The following is a 17251-nucleotide window of genomic DNA, read 5'->3' as shown; positions in this document are numbered from 1 at the left end:
AGTGGGCCGGGCCGCCAACGAGTTTAAATGAGAGCCGTTTGATTCAGCAACATGGGTAGGGGCCACAGGTGGGTGAGTCACGGACGGCAGACGTCGGTCTGAAAAATAGCAAAGACGACGTAAACGAGGTGTTAATGGTAAAAGCGTCCAGATCCACCGCCTTGCTTTAAAAGCTCGCTGTAACCCAATCTTAGCCCTTCTCTTTCTCTCTCTCCTCCCTCTCAAGCCCACCAATCTCTCTCTCTCTCTCTCTCTCTCTAAAAGCTTCGCTAGCTCTCTCCGACCTAAACTCTTCCCTGGGACTCCATACTACTTGGGTTCGATATATTTTCACAAACCCAGACGTGGAAAGAGTTAGAGAGAGACAGAGAGAGAGAGAGAGGGAGGGAGAGAAGCTAGCAAAGCGACAAAAAGAAAACAAAAACGACGACCATGGCTGCCCAGCAAACGAACGGGACCGATCTGAATGCGAATCAACAACAGCCTCAGCAGGCTCAGCAGCAATGGAGTCAGAACCAGCAGCAGCAGCAGCAATGGATGGCCATGCAGTACCCGGCGGCTGCCATGGTTATGATGCAGCAGCAGATGATGATGTACCCTCAGCACTATATCCCTTACGGTCACCACCATTATCAACAACAACAGCAGCCTCCTCCTTATCACCTCCCCAAGCAACACTCTCTGCCCCATAAGCAGGACGAGATCAGAACGATCTGGGTTGGTGATCTTCACCATTGGATGGATGAGTCTTATCTCCATGGATGCTTTGCTCACACTGGCCAGGTGGGTCTTCTGCATTTTCTCTCTTTTTTATTTTTAAAAAAATATTATTTTGGTTTTGTTAAGTATGGTTTTGGTTTTGGGTTTTTAGATTGATATCAGATTGAAAATGGAAATTTAACTTTGTGGAAGGTGTTTGACATAAAAAATGAGATTGAGATTATTTTCTCATGTATGTAATATATGTTGACAATTTGTGGGAATGCATTTACCATTTTAATCTATGTGTAACAATTAAGGAAACGTTTAGGATTTTATGAACTCTTCTAATAGAGAGAGAATGGTGTGTTCTTAAGAATGAGTTTTTGATCCCAAACCATGGAGCTGTGGATGTATTAAAATAATATATTAATCTAGCTATGATTCTGGGATAGCAATCTAATATATTGAATGCACAAGTTGTGAATTGACCTGGGCCAAACGTGTGGTTTCACTAGTCGGCTTAGATATCTCCAGCATTAGGAAAATCTGTGTTCTACGTACATCTATAACATGTGTTAGTTGTCTCATTCTGTTATGAATGAGAAGAATGGGAGCTCATAAACTGTAAACCAGGATTTTATATGTCAAGTACTAAATCTTATGTGTCTGATTGTCCTCCTTACTTTTACTTATTGGTTGATATTGTTATTATTTTCTTAAATTTTCTTCCTTTTCTTGGATGAGAAACATTAATCTTTTCATTTCATTGAAGTAGGATTTGACTTTTGTCATTAAAAAAAAAATGCAGGTTTTCTCAGTGAAAGTCATACGCAATAAGCAAACTGGTCAGCCAGAAGGATATGGATTTGTAGAGTTTTATTCACGTGCAGCAGCTGAGAAAGTTTTACAGAGCTATAATGGTACTACCATGCCAAGCACAGAGCAGCCCTTCCGTTTAAATTGGGCAACTTTCAGTGTGGGTGATAGGCGGACAGAGGCTGGTTCTGATTTGTCCATATTTGTTGGAGATTTGGCAGCAGATGTGACTGATACAATGTTGCAGGAAACCTTTGCTACTAGATACTCATCTGTTAAAGCTGCCAAAGTTGTTATTGATTCAAATACCGGTCGTTCAAAAGGTTATGGTTTTGTTAGGTTTAGTGATGAAAATGAGAGGTCAAGGGCCATGACTGAAATGAATGGGGTATACTGTTCAAGCAGACCAATGCGTATAGGTGTTGCAACCCCAAAAAAGTCATCTGGATATCAACAACAACAGTATAGTTCACAAGGTATTTTTTGGTGCTTGTAGCTTTTTGTTTCCAAAATTTTAAATAGTAATCTTTATTTGCAATCTGGTTTTATTTCTTCTACTTAAGCACATTTGGGTTCAGACTACTAACACATGTTATGTTCAACATGTTGAATAATGCATGAAGAATAAGCCGATAATCTCTTTTAATATTCTTTCGTCTGAAGTAGCTGTTTGCAAAACTGCAATTCTTTTTGCTCCGTTTTACTTAAACAATTTAGAAGTATGTGAAGATGAAGAAATCAAAAAGTACGAAGATTTTATAGTTTGGGGTCACTTTCAGTTGTTCTATTCTATCATGTCTATTCTTTATTCCCATTAGATTTACCTTTTTCTAACTCCATTATTAAAATTTCTTCTTTACCTTTTTTTTTTCCCTCTTTTTTGAAGAAAGACCCTTATCTTAGCCATAGAAACTTTTTGCCAGCTTGATGCCTATCCATTACATGGATTCCTATTGCATCTTTTACTTATTTTCTATTGTCCTTATTGATCTCGAGGAAGGCTGGTTGAATTGTAATATTAGCTTCTTGCTCATCTTGTGCTGTAAGGTGGTTTTAGAAAGTGATAGAAGATTGGAACAAATGGTGGGATAATCATCATCAGCATTATCACTACTTCATTTCTTATGTATACTGGTTTGGCCGCCGCCTTTTCCTTTGTTCCTTGCTTTCCATTACCTGCCTAAGAAAATTTATCAAACTCAAATGTTATTATTGCCTACCTGTTATTTTCCTTTGTTGGAACTCATCGAGTGGAAACTTCCAATCTTTCTTATGGCAATCCATGTCATCCTTTGTTAAAGAAACAATCTTCCCATTCCTGAAGCTGCAAAGTAGCATATGATCATCATAATTTCTAAATCCATGTGATTTATTTGGTCCTCTGTTTCAACAAATAAATTGTTTCTCTGCGAACAGTTGGTGTCAATCTAAAAGGTTAGGAGATGTTATTGTTATTTAATCAATACTTGGTCAATGAGTTATGAATAGTATGCACATGTGTCTTGTGCACCTAATTGACCCATTCAGATCTTTTTATACTTTTAAGTCTTTATTCTTCAGTTTTAGTTTTCATTTTTACCCGCTTAATCACAGAATTCTTTATGTATGCTAATTACATGCATGCTCAATATACTTGTTAAAGAACCGGTTTTTTTAAAGTTCAAACTTGTAGGCGTGCCAAGAATGGTTTATGCATGTAGAACTTATCCTCACATGTGGGGCGTATCACTTTTTAGGCTGCTTATTAGATCCCAATATGTTGAAACATGGTATATTGGTATTTACCTTTTTTGGTTCTCACATGCAAATTGAGATAGGAAACCTAACTGGTGGAATAAGAAATGATTTATGAGGAGTTTGAGAATCACAATCCATAGATTTGCTAAATGTATGCACAAACACGAGCTATATCTGCTACTGGTAGCAGTGTCTAGAAAATTGTGATTAGGAAACAAGAATCCACTGAAATTGAATTTTTATAAGTATGGAACATTTAAACTGTCAATTGCACATGGACATAGTCATTACCATAACTTGAATCTGGATCTATCATCTATACTTCTTTAGTAATTTATGTTCCAACTGCTCTTTTTTTTTTTTTAAATGTTTTATTTATTTATATTCTCAAGGCATATGGGTTTCTATAAATTATTTCCATTGTTCATGTTTTCATGTTCTACAAAATGTTAATTGCTCCAAGGACCAAAAGAAGATAATGACCACAATGATAGTAAAATATCCACAGCTAGTTGTTTTAACTTGCATAAATTATCATTGAAATATTAATTCTTTCATTTTCTTTTATAATGATGGTGCTTCTCCCCTACTCCGTTATCAGCTGTGGTATTGGCTGGTGGACATATATCAAATGGTGCTGTAGCCCAAGGTTCCCAATCTGGTGGCGAGTCAAATAATACAACCGTGAGTCCAACTCCTCCCCTTCTGTTCATTATCTAAAACCTGTATGACTTGCTATAGCCATGATTTGTTGTAGATCTTTGTTGGAGGGCTTGATTCTGATGCCACTGATGAAGACCTGAGGCAGCCTTTTTCTCAGTTTGGTGAAGTCGTTTCTGTGAAAATACCAGCAGGAAAAGCATGTGGCTTTGTACAGTTTGCGGAAAGGTATCCTTGTCATATATGGAAGAGCTTTGTTGTAGAACAGTTTATTAGTGCTTTGGAATTTATGTGATGATTGAGTATCTTGGAAACCTAATTAAGGAGAGCACAGCACTGTCAAACTTATGTTACAAAATTACATTACTGAAGAAAAAATCTCAGTTTTCTTAATTTTAACAATTTACATATATTTTCCAGAAAGAATGCTGAGAATGCAATGCAGATGCTGAATGGGAAAGTTATTGGTAAGCAATCAGTTCGTCTTTCATGGGGTCGTACGCCAGGGAACAAGCAGGTAAAGTTGCTTACATGTTTTACTATTATATAATTACATCTTGGTCTGAGATAGCTACCTTATCTTTTAGAGAATTTTACATTCATAATATGACATCCTCTAGTTTGGTGTACGTTCATATGACTCAACATCTCAGAAAAAATATGATGTTAAGTGTAGAGTTTTAGAGATGCACCATCCACCAACCCCCAAAATTTTGTTTCTTTCTTGTATCAATTTTGCATCGCCGAGGTTTTTTTGGAATCTTTTCCATTCCATTTTTACCTATAGTTTTTGTTACAACTTTCTTAGTTGTTAAGGTTGCAAAATCCATGCTCTCTGGTTTGGCTTTTGGGTTTTCTTCATTGATTTGTTGAGAGTGGAATTTGGCAGTGGCGGGATTCAAGTAACCAGTGGAATGGAGCACATTATGGTGGTGGATATGGATATGGTGTGCCACAGCATCAGGATTTGGGTATGCATGCTGCTGCAGCTACAGCTGCAGTTAACGGGGCTTCTTGACAGAGAGAGTATGGAAATTGGCAATGCCATATAAACTGAAAATTGGCAATGCCATGTAAACTGAACTTACAGGAGTGGCTTTTTTTTAGATATAGATATGAATATCTTGATTGAAATAGGATTGATTTGGCTGCTTCTTTATAGCTAAATCTGTAGTTTGATGAGTTTTGTAGCTGGATTGAATTGATTTCTTCAAATTATGTCTCAGATTCTGTTTGTACCTTTTTTAGATGTTTGTCTATGCTTGGGAAGAACTTCTTTTTTTTTTTTTTCCCCCTACAATTGGACGGGAATTCATTTTATTTTATTTTTTTCTATTGTTCTAGTTGAAATATACATATGCTTGGAAATTGAACTCATGGACATCAAGAAAGGTTTTGAATTAGTTGCTTCTGTCTATGAATGAGCTTAAACTTAAATGCCAATTACTGTGATATTGTTCTGAGCACTAAACTATGGTGGCTGTTTGGTAGGAGTGAAAATCTTTCTTCGTTATGTTTTATTGAATACTTCACCAAAAAATTAATAAACTTGTTTTATCTTATCCAATTTTGGATTCGAAATTGTGATCCTGTTTTGTTTATTTTTGCATAATCCCATCTTCTTTTAATACAGTAAAAATTACTGTTTTGTGTTTTTTTGAATAATTGATACATAAAATTGTACATGTTATTTACGCCAATTTAATTTAACAACCACCTTTTGAGCCATGACAGTTAGCCTATCCTAAATTAATTAGTTTAATATTTCTTTTTTCTTTTCTTTTTCATTTTTTTTTTTCCTTTGCTAATTATCAATCTGCGATCTCTTTTGGGATCCACCAAATCTTTTTGCGCGTCTGAGATGTTCTACAATATAGCAGACATTTTCAATCTTTTATCAAAGCCCAAAATAAACGACTAAGTATTTTCTCAAATACAAACAAGGTACAAGATATGGGCATTCTAGAAATACTAACTCAATATATTACAATAATTATATGTATACGGGGGATTACACATATATTAAATCTCAATTATTAATCTATCACATCACATGTTTCATAAGTTTTCTATTTTGGCCCATGTATATATGGTTTCAGGTTAGGTCAATTAATAGACAAAAATTTATGATTATGTTATATATGAAATTTTACGGTACAGATAACGGTGTGGACCATTTAAAAAATAATAATTTTTTAAAAATTTATCATAAATATTTATTTTTGTGCGATAGTTTCAATATAATTTTTTTAAAAATTACCATCAATATTGAAATTACCATACTTATACATTTATACGAGCTTAATATATATTAATAAATAGATATCTACGTTATAAATCACGTAAGTCTTTAAAAAAAAAAAAATTACCTCATCATATATAAAAAAATTTATATTTTTTAAAATATATAAACGTTCCTATCATAAACAAACTCTATGTAATATATATATATATATATATTTTTAAGAGTATTAGATTCTTCTTTAAACAATCAACGGTGGACGACAAAGTAAACTAGCTAATTATGTGAACAAAACTAGCAATCCGCAAATCGTACAAAGTCAACGGAACCACAGAAATAACACTCACAATGTCTCCCCACTTGCACGGACGCTTGTTTTGTTTCCATGCATGCTAGACGTGGACTTAAAAAAAAAAAAAAAAAATCATATAAACGAAAAATATATAAATAATATTATTACTAAGATTAAGATAAACTCGATCAATTTATTTTGATAAGTTATATACAACAAAAAGATAACTGAATTTTTATATTAATGCATAATATTAATAAATTAATTCCATGCGGGGGTCAAAAAAAAAAAATTCCATAAATGTTTAAATTATATGGGTTGTGTGATCATAGTGAATATTTTATCTAACGCACACACCCAATATATACCATGAAGTTTATTTATTTATTTATTTTTATATATACCATGAAGTTAGTTAATAACTCCTAAAATAATTTCATAAGGTCATAATTAATGGTCACCGAGACCCTTTGGAACCTTAACTTTGGATATAGATGTAGTTTAATTATCATATCATCTAAATTCTATTTTTTGTCAATAAAAAAAAAAATATCTTTTTATATCTTCAATTTTAATCTTCTTAAGACTTAAGAGCACGAATTGTCCATTCATCCCAAAAAAAAAAAAAAAAAAAAAAAAAGGTACATGAATTGTCCATTCAAAAACGTCCATGAGTTGTCATGTGGGAACAATCTGATGGCATACACTCCAATATGTGACTGTGAGGCTTTGGATTCAAACAACTCGGTGATAAATAATATCAACAAAAAAGTACTTGGAAGTAAAATTAAATTTGGTAAATTTTTTGTAGCTCATAATATATACATATATATATATATATATATATATATTTGTTAGTGGAACAAATGGCAAGTGATTCTCTTAAATGAGACAAAGGAATATTAGTTGGGGGGCCGAAATCGAAGACTTAATCGTTATTTCCCAAGTCCTTACGAACCCACCATGCCACCGATAGCGATTTTTCTAATATCAAATAGAGGCAGTGAATAACGTTGGGGCTTTCTACTTGCTCTTGCTTTGCTCATTTCTCAAACAAATTTATACAAATTTTCAACAATTGCCTAATTCATACATTTCTTTCACCACCAGAAGCTTGTTTTTTTTGTGGATTATTTTTTCTTTTGTTTTTTTCCTTCCTATTATTTCCTTGCATTCTAGAAATAGTCAAAAGTCTCACACATGTATGCATTAATGTGTATATATATAGAAATTTTCTTAATCCATGATTCATATAGATGCCTATAAGCGTATGAAAGCTGAAAAATAGACGAATATAAGAGCATGAAAATTGGACAATAGGTGAACATAAACGCATGCAAGTGGATTCTTGATTAAAAAATATATATATATATTCAAGAATAAGCAAAAGACTTAATATATATATATATATATATATATATATATATATATATATATATATATATATATATATATATATATATGTAGTTTTGATATGCTGAAAACATTAATCACTTTATATATAAAAACCATTAACATGATTAATACTATAGATTGTCATTTATTCAGTTAGATTTTTAAATTTAATTTATTAATATAGATGTCACATTTTATAGTTGTCACATGAATATTGTTTCAATGAGTGGACACATTAATATTTTCAACATATTAGAATTCACCCCGTATATATATTTAATATATCTATAGGGATTCTTAATTAAGCTGCAAATTTACGTAATTAAATAGTATAAGGATAATTTAACATAAGGGCCTGCTCATCAACATAGATAATTTAATATTATACTTTCGTTTATCTTCAAATATAATTTGTCTGTCTGAGCCTGACCCCAAAAAGAAAAAAAAAAGAAAAAAAAAAGAATTTGTATGTAAATTTGTCACATTTATTGCAATTCATATATCAAGGGCATTTTGTATTAAAAAAGATTATCAAACAAAAACTTATTCCTTTTATATTGTAATATAAATAATGAACTTGAGTAGCAATCTAACTGACGTACAAACACAATCAAGTAAAAAGATTAAATTCAAAGCAATACTTTAAGATTGTGTTACTTTAGATTTAAAGTAAAGCTACTATACGCAACAATTTTATTTTATTGAAATTTTGAATATCAAATAATGCGATAATATTCTTTTTTCTCTTGTTTAATTGATTACGTCACATCATTTTTTGTTTAAAATATTGTGATAATGAAATCAATAAATTAATAATCAAATGCAATTAAAGTTCATAAAGAAAAAAAAAGAAAGACAAGGCAGGTAAGCATGTGCATAATTGCAAAATTTATAATAATCAAATTTATAATAATCAAACTTGAAGGCTATGACTTAGGATTACATTAAGATGGAAAGTACAACGCGAAATGTCGTCTGTCATAACAAAAACTAAAATTAAAAGCAAAAGATAATATATCTTAAAACAATGTTCTCACTTCTCATGGTTTCTCTTTGTTTATTCAAAAATAATCTGCCATGCATTTAAAATGGTAGATGGGGCCGTACACACAAAAATAATAAATCCTATTTTTGTGAATAGAAAATAGAATATCAAATGAAATTCATGGTTTATACAATAAAAATTAAAATAAAAAGCATCCTCCAATCATATTGTAAGGGAAAAAGCTTACATATAAACAGTTGTATTTATCACATCATCGATACAGTAATAATCACGAGCAACATCAAAAGAAAATATTTGGTTGCGATCTATAAAATAATTGTTGTTAAATGTTTGATTATTGAATAGCTCATTTAAACACATTACCTAGACAACAATTATATATAAGTTTTTGCATACAATGTTGTACATATAAGCTTTTGCCCATGAAATTACCCAAAAATAAAAAATAAAAAATAAAAAAAAGCTGTTGCCGACCATGTGAATTGCAAGAGGTAAATACTTGCCACCTCATAAGAAATAAAGAATTTTAAGAAAAACAAATAAATAAAATAAAATAAAATAGAAGAAGGGGAATGATTGTGGATGATTACTTAATTTCCTCTACAATAACGAAGGTGGTCACAAAAGTCAAAATTTTTGTCAGCATTGGGGAAAATCCTGCTGGAGAAGAACTGGAAAAAGTCCTTCTGGTCTTGTCTAAATTAAGTTGCGTCAGTTCCCCAAAGATCAAAGAAACACAATGGAAAAACTATACACATTTACAGATGACAAATTACAAGAGACTAATTAAGTGGTAGGTAATAGCATTAATACGTACGTCAATATATATATCATACGAAACTTATCTTCCATCAATTAATATTCCAAATCTCACAACAATATGTAGTTGGACTAGTTTGTATTTGGGTTATTGTTTTGGTTTCAATAAATTTCTATGTTGGTTAAGCATCTTTTTCATCACGAATTCTTTTTATTTACCTTAGAATTTAATTCTAACTTCCCTATTTGTTTTCATTTATAGGAAGATACTTTGAGTGACATTAACACCCTAAAATCAGAAAGAAATTAGCTTACTCAATGTCCTAAACCAGCTTACCCAAATATCAAAATGATTTTAATTGATTTGTGTTGTTAATACTAAACTAGCAATTAATAAATTCCTGAATTCTTTTTGTTATTTATTTATTCATTATTATTATTATTATTTTTTGTGATATTGGAGTTGGAGGGATCGATTTGGGATCTCTATCCAAGAAAGTAGCCACTTCTTCAAAACTGAAAACTAAATTAATAACTTGTTTTCTTTGGATTTTATTTTATTTTATTTTTTTGTCACTATTTTTTTTCTCTTTTGTTATTACTATTAAACATTGAAAATGAAAGATTATCTCATCTTGTGTCTTGTAAGTTATAACTATCAATAAACATGTAGAAGGTAAATGATCATGTTACCATTCTTAACGTAAAGTAATGTTGGATATAGCATATAAGAAAGTAAAATCATTGGACCCCAATTTTATATTTTTACCACCAATTTTATATTTTTACCAGTAGTCCCACAATCTATCCAAATCAACTCCAGTACGTGTTCTACAAGCTAGACAAATTGACTTGAGCTTTAATTTTGATAAAGCCGGGGAGAATATTCAATTACCTGGACTGCAATGATAAAATGACACAAAAAAAACCCACCATTTTCTACTTAGAATTATAAAAAAATATATAAAGTTGAGCAAAACAGCAGAAAAACGCAACTCAAACACTCAATTTGGCCCCCCTTAATCTTTTACTAAAGGAATCTCTTTTGCGTGGCATAAAGAAAACCCTAATTGTCCCCTCTCTTGAGCAACTATTTTTGTTTTTTTGTTTTTTTTTCTAGTTTTCTCTTTTTCTTTCTTTCTTTTTCTATACTCTACATTTTCTCTGTCCCTTATTCATTTACTTCTAAATACGTTACATTTTTTTTTAATCAATTTGTTAAAATATGGTAATTTCTTTATTCTTCCTAAAAAAGTCCACTACCTCGCAAAGTCCCATTATCTCTCACGCAGACAGCAATATGTGTCTGAATTTCCCACTCCAAAATTTTATTTCATTTTATTTTTTTGAAGTAAAAGCACAATCACTTTTTTTCTTTTTCCTCATTTAAATAAATGGTAATTCCTTAATTGAAAAGTTAATTACTCATAAATAGAGATGTCTTGAAGTTTTTGAATTAAATCCAAAGCTTGATTATATTATTAAGTCGGCAACGCTAACTTTGTTACATCTGCACAATTATCCTCCTAAACAAAAATGAAAATAACAGCGTACCAAACAAGCAATAAATCCAAACCACAGTAAAAATAAAAAGAAGCCAACAAACTGAGAACTAGAAAAAAAAAAAAAATATATATATATATATATATATATATATATATAATAATAAATGGAGGGAGTGGGGGTGGGGAAGAGAAGAGACTGAAAGTAGCTAAAGATTAATTACAAAGGCGGCTCTCTTTCTCTCTCTACGACTAATATCTCCATTAATAGTCAATCCTTTCCTCTCTCTCCTGCTTTTCCTCACTCTTTCCTCTCTGTTTTCCTTTCTCTCTTTCTCTCTCTCTCTCCATAAATCCTCACTGTTCCCACCATTTTCAACAAACCACCATCATCCAAAAAAAAAAAAAAAAAAAAAGAAAAAAGCAAAAATCGGAGGTAATTGATTGGGTTAACAATGGAGATGGAAGTGGTGGTTCCAGTTCCAAACCACCCCATGGATTTCAATTTCGACAGCACTTGCTCTTCTCCATACATGACTGCTCCTTCGAGCCCTCAGAGATTCGGCAACTTCTTCTTCAGTGCCCCTACCAGTCCCGCGCGCGCCACCGCCTTCTACAACGAACTCAATAACCTTGCCCTCACCCAAAACGATTTCAATCCCCGATACTCTTCTTCTTCTTCTTCTTCTTCCATCCCTTTTAAGTGGGAAGACAAGCCCGGAGTTCCCAAATGCACCACCACCCCTTCCAATTCCATCCACGACCATCCCCAGGATCGCCACCCTAATCGTAACAACCACGATGATAATCAAGATTTCGAATTCAATTTCAGCGGCCAGTTGGATATAACCTCTTTGTCCGCCGATGAGCTTTTCGATGGTGGGAAAATCAAGCCTTTGAAACCGCCGCCTCGTTTGCACGTCGGCTGTGGAGGTGGTGGCGGCAACGGAACGACGACGGATTATGACTCTTCTTCCTCTTTAACGTCGCCTAGGTCGCCGAACAGATCCCCGAGATCGAGAATTTCTCAAGGGAAGAGAATGGTTCAGGAAGCGCTGTCTCCGAGGCATCAGAGAAAGGATTTCGATCCTTTCTCGGCCGCCATTGAAGAAACGCGTAGGAAATGTTGCCAAACTAATCGAGAGCAAGAGAATGATAACGAAGCAGAGAAGCGCGGGAGGCCAGGAAGATCGACTACGGGGTTTGTTCGTAAAGGGACGAGATCTTTATCTCCTTTGAGGGTTTCTGACATTGTTCTCGATGTCGAAGACAGTTCATCATCATCAATGGAGAAAACAATTTCCCAAGCTGAAAAGCCGTCAACTCCTTCTTCTTCTTCTTCAGCTTACTCTTCGATTCTATCAGCGATTTCGTTCTCCAAAGGTTATAGGAAATGGAGGTTGAAGGATTTCTTGTTGTTCCGTAGCGCATCGGAAGGAAGAGCGACAAGCAAAGATCCATTAAGAAAGTATGCAGTTTTGTCCAAAAAATCCATCGTCACCGACGACGTGAAGAACTCGAGTTTCCGGTCGACGGAAAGTGTGGGTTCGGTGAGTTCGAGGAGGAGAGGACCGGTTTCGGCTCATGAAATGCATTATACGGTAAACCGGGCAGTTTCAGAGGAGATGAGGAAGAAAACCGTTTTGCCTTACAAACATGGACTGTTGGGCTGCTTGGGTTTCAACCATGGTGTGCAAGAGATATCTCGGAGCTTTGGATCTTTGACACGTGGATGATTCAATTTTAATTACTCAATCTGGGTATCTCTAAATTTCCCCTAATTTGTTCAATATTGTATAATTTTCCTTTTTTTTTTTTTTTTCGGTTCCCTAAAAAATTTCTACATATATATGTTTTTAAATTTTACTCTTATGGCTATTTTTATGGTCTATAATTTGTTCTTTTATGGTGATGTCTATATCACCCCAAAAAAAAAAAAAAAAAAAAAAGAACTCAAATTTACGAATTATATATATAATAGAAAAGACATCTAAAGGAATTACAAACAATATGAAAGCTCCTTGTGTGTTTGGTGGTTTATACATGTAAGTTGTAATATTTGATTAGAAGGTTTCTTTTCTTTTTTTTTCTTTTTTTTTTTTTTTTGTGGGGGGGGGGGGAAGATTCTTACGACTCGATGTAAAATGTTGACGAGAAAGTGAACGGTCAAAGTTTGATTTCAAATCAATTTTATGGTGTTTTTTTTTTTTTTATAAAAAAATATGTTTCATAATTGAAAATAAATATATCGCTTTTAAGTTTCAATACTATAACTAATTTCCATACAAGTTATATTCAGTACTAACTAATTTTGATACAAATCATTATTCAATACTAATTATTCAGATACAAATTTTGCTTGCAAGTTACAATCAGAAGATAGTGAGAATTGCAAGATTATTATTATTATTTTTTGTAAAGTGGAAGGAAAGGAAATACAAAAGAACATAGATTTTCACCTAATATATGTTTAATTAATTTAGACGTCAAAAATCTAATACACGTTTGGTTACAAAGGAGATTATGAAAAGTAAACGTATAGCTTTATATGTTATCTATTTAATTGCCTTTTGATATGGTATATCCATTAATCCATTTTTGTTGTCAGATCGTTGAGATAATTATGATTGGTTAGAGAGAAGCTAATAACCATTAAGGTTTAAGATTAAGAAACACACCTCCCAATAGCACTAGCATTATTGTTGATTATGTGGATTCCCAAATTAATTTTTCCGAAAAATTGAAAAACGTTGAAGCATGATAACATAACATGGGTTAACCAGGGGGGGAAAAAAGCTAATGGATCAAAAAGGTACTAAACAAGAATATTAATATTAATTAGCAGCACACATGGGGTGGGAAAAAGAATTGTATGTCATAATCATTAGGTTGTGGAGTAATTAATTTATATATCAAGGAGGGGTGGTGATCTGATACAATATGGCCACCAAGTGAAACAAATGCTGAAGGAACCAACGAGTTATTATGAAAAACCATAAAGAAAAATATAAAAAAAAAAAAAATCAAACTAACAAAACCATTGCTTTTCTTTCAATTTGTGGCCATGATTATGCTATCACTACAGCCTGCAATGATGAATAGTGAGCAAAATGTGGGCTCAAGCATGTGTGTTGTCTACAAAATGCAACAAAAGTAATTCGGTGAGATGTTTGTTCTTAAAAGTTTTCAAACAATGAGAAATATTATCATAAGTTTATCAAAAAAGAGAAAAAAAAAAAAAGAAATAAGAAATATATCACAAGAATATCTAAGTAGCTAACTAGCCTTAGCTAGCTTTCTAAGCCAGGCAACAAGTTTTCCTCTAGTTTCTAAATAAGATTTTTGATAATTTACATGTAGAATCAAACATATATTAGAACAATTTTATTATTTTGTTAGAAAGATTTTCAATAAAGTTGATGGTTAGATTATCCAGATTCTATTTATTTAATTAAATTTAAAAAGATGGAATTTAAAAATATATTATTGTGTTATATATACATACAATAAACTATTAAAATTCTTATTAAGTATATTGAACGCTACAAAAATCATATAATTTATTAATGCATTTTTAAAACAATTAAAAAGGTGATAAACAGAGCTTTGATGACAAAACCATCAATCCACCCGATGTCATTATAAATGGATGTACTACATCCATATCTATATCTCTAATATAAGTGATCCATTCGGTGAAGTTGATCATCTTAGTGTATATAGATATATATATATATATATATATATAATGGTCTTCTTTTCTAAGGCATGATATAAAAGACAATATTATTTACTTGCTAATTAAAATAATTAGTATATAAAAAAAAAAGTTCAAGATAATTTAAATCTAATTAACTTTTAGTTGCTAAACCATCATTGCTTTGCACCAATTATTGCAGCTTTACAGGTCAAAGAGAGGATAACCAGATATATTCTGAGAGGATTATATATCCTTTTGAAAGATCCAAATATTCGTGTAGGGAAAAGGAAGACAACCGGCCATGCATGCAGATGTAACTTTATTGAAAGCCTAGTCATGTCGATTATGGAGTAGACCCACACATGAAATCCTGTAATTGTGGTTTCTTTTTCCCTTGATTACCCCTTTATGCTTTGGAGGTTGTTATAGTGGAAAAAGTGGCATATAAAGAAAAGAAGCTGGCTTTGAATCCAATGATGGGTATTATATGCTTCGTCATCCACGTACAACAATCCTCATACACAATTTAGAAAATTTATAAAATTCAAAAAAAAAAAAAAAAAAAACCCTAATTGTCTCATTTGTTTCGATCATGATGACGATAATGATGACAATGATGATGATGATGATGATATAAAATGTAGCCATGGCATATACAGTTTATGTGCTGGTTGGATATTCATATTGTTTTCTGTTTGTGCTTTCATGGCCACATATTGCATTGTTTTTGGGAATAATGATAGTAGTTCCTGATTATTATGATGAATGAATATTTAGCTCCCAGCACAATCTCATTTTTTTAGTATATAAAAAAAAAGATCAATAAAGTATTACATATGGATTTTTTTTAAAAATTTTTTATAAAAAAACAAGGCATTCATGATACGTTCTCAACGAAATGTTGTTAATATAAATATTCTTAAGATAAATATAAATTTGAACCGACGATTTGCTTGATTATATTCTAAAGCGTGTAATATGGATTTTGAAATGAGTAATTATAATAAAGTTTATGTAATTTTTATTTCATTAATTATTGCCAGATAAAAAGTTCATACAACTTTCATTTTTTTCTGGCCATCCCATTCTTTTAACTTTCACGCACAAAGTTTGCTTTATCAACTTCTACTATCGATCTAATTAAATGCCATGACTCACGAGTTTGCCAAAATTAAAAAGTTTTTGACTGTAAATGTTTGACTGAAGACTGCTACTACTTCTTAGAAACTTGTACTAATTGCAATGACCCAGCATGTTTAAATTTGAGTGGAAAGCATTCACAAACCTAGAGACTTTCCAAAAAAATCTTTTTTTTAAAAAAAAAAATGCAAGTCAAAAAGTTAGGTTATAAATAATGAAAAAAGATTATTGTAATTAAAACTTTTCCTTTTGTTTAGTTTAAGCAGTTGCAGTCATACACGATAATTAAACTCAAAAGAAAAAAACAGAAAAAAGATCCCAAAAAACAAAACTACAAAAGAGAAAGAAAATGAATAAAAGAGAAAACAAACAAATGCCAGGTGAATTGAATTTGAAGGTTGTAGGGACAACTTTTTCCCTAGTCAAACATAGTCAGAATGATGTGAAAATTTATTTGCATTTTAAGTGTGATGCAAAAAGTTAAAAAGAAAAGGTTCAAAGTTAAGTGCTTTTTTTTTTTTTTTTTTTTTTTTTCCTTTGTACTGTCTTTAATACATTTTAAGAATTTATAAATCAGAAAATAACGTTTCAATAACTTCCAAAGAAGTTCTACATTCATTTTTTTTTTTTTTAATGGATAAATTCTACATTCAATGTATATACCAAACAAATTCTACACACAACGCTGTCCCACAATATCAAATGACTTTTATTTGTATAATAATATAATATAACCACAAAAATAATAATAAATTATTTAGACAAATCAGTTAAAAGGGCATGATTAAGAGTTAATTTCCATCAACCAGTGAAAATGCTAAGGAGGTTTGAGCCCACATTTGATCTGACAAGTGTTGGAACAAGATGGCATGAAATGTTCAATCAAAGCCCAACACTTAAACATGTGAGCAAAGAGAGGCCCAGTCACCATCCACCACGTGGTCAACGAAAAGTCACCCTTCCCTACATATTTATTAATTATTCTTTTTCGTCCTGGGCCGAAAAATTTGACGTTTTCAAGTCAAAAAGAGCGAGCCAAACACCACGTAAATGTTAGTAAACAGCAGGGTAAAGGGGTCGGAAATTGCACGAGCTGAGAGAGGTCCGTTGCTGCTATTTTGAACCATAAAAAAGTCACGTGCAGCTTGTGGTTACACATCCAATGGGTCCTCTGTATTTTCCATTATTAAATGCCTGTCGACCAAAATTTTCAAAACCTAATTGCATTTACATTATAAAAAAAGATGTACTGCTTTTTATCAAACATTTAACAAGTACCACTTGTTCTTTTTCCTTTAGC

At 32.0% G+C, this 17251-nt stretch overlaps 2 protein-coding genes across 2 annotated transcripts; both read left to right on the top strand.

Moving 5' to 3' along the window:
• Positions 1-193: 193 nt before the first annotated feature.
• LOC107411261 (polyadenylate-binding protein RBP47) lies at positions 194-5162 on the top strand. Its single transcript, XM_016018805.4, has 6 exons — positions 194-783; positions 1511-1994; positions 3857-3939; positions 4013-4143; positions 4336-4432; positions 4805-5162. Exons 1-6 carry the CDS (start codon positions 433-435, stop codon positions 4931-4933), a joined length of 1275 nt encoding a protein of 424 aa, XP_015874291.3. The 5' UTR covers positions 194-432; the 3' UTR covers positions 4934-5162.
• Positions 5163-11281: 6119 nt separating this feature from the next.
• LOC107411258 (uncharacterized) lies at positions 11282-13148 on the top strand. Its single transcript, XM_016018803.4, has one exon. It carries the CDS (start codon positions 11567-11569, stop codon positions 12845-12847), a length of 1281 nt encoding a protein of 426 aa, XP_015874289.3. The 5' UTR covers positions 11282-11566; the 3' UTR covers positions 12848-13148.
• The last annotated feature ends 4103 nt before the right edge of the window (positions 13149-17251 follow it).

Source organism: Ziziphus jujuba, chromosome 9 (assembly GCF_031755915.1).
Source record: "Ziziphus jujuba cultivar Dongzao chromosome 9, ASM3175591v1".
Classification (NCBI taxonomy): Eukaryota; Viridiplantae; Streptophyta; class Magnoliopsida; order Rosales; family Rhamnaceae; genus Ziziphus; species Ziziphus jujuba.
This window is presented reverse-complemented; position numbering and strand designations above follow the sequence as displayed.

Excerpts from the sequence above, each read along its gene's own strand:
- LOC107411258 (XM_016018803.4), top strand. The coding sequence starts at position 11,567 with ATGGAGATGGAAGTGGTGGTTCCAGTTCCAAACCACCCCATGGATTTC.
- LOC107411261 (XM_016018805.4), top strand. The coding sequence starts at position 433 with ATGGCTGCCCAGCAAACGAACGGGACCGATCTGAATGCGAATCAACAA. Across the intron at positions 1,995-3,856 it reads ACAACAGTATAGTTCACAAG|CTGTGGTATTGGCTGGTGGA; the intron begins GTATTTTTTGGT and ends CTCCGTTATCAG. Across the intron at positions 4,144-4,335 it reads TTTGTACAGTTTGCGGAAAG|AAAGAATGCTGAGAATGCAA; the intron begins GTATCCTTGTCA and ends TATATTTTCCAG.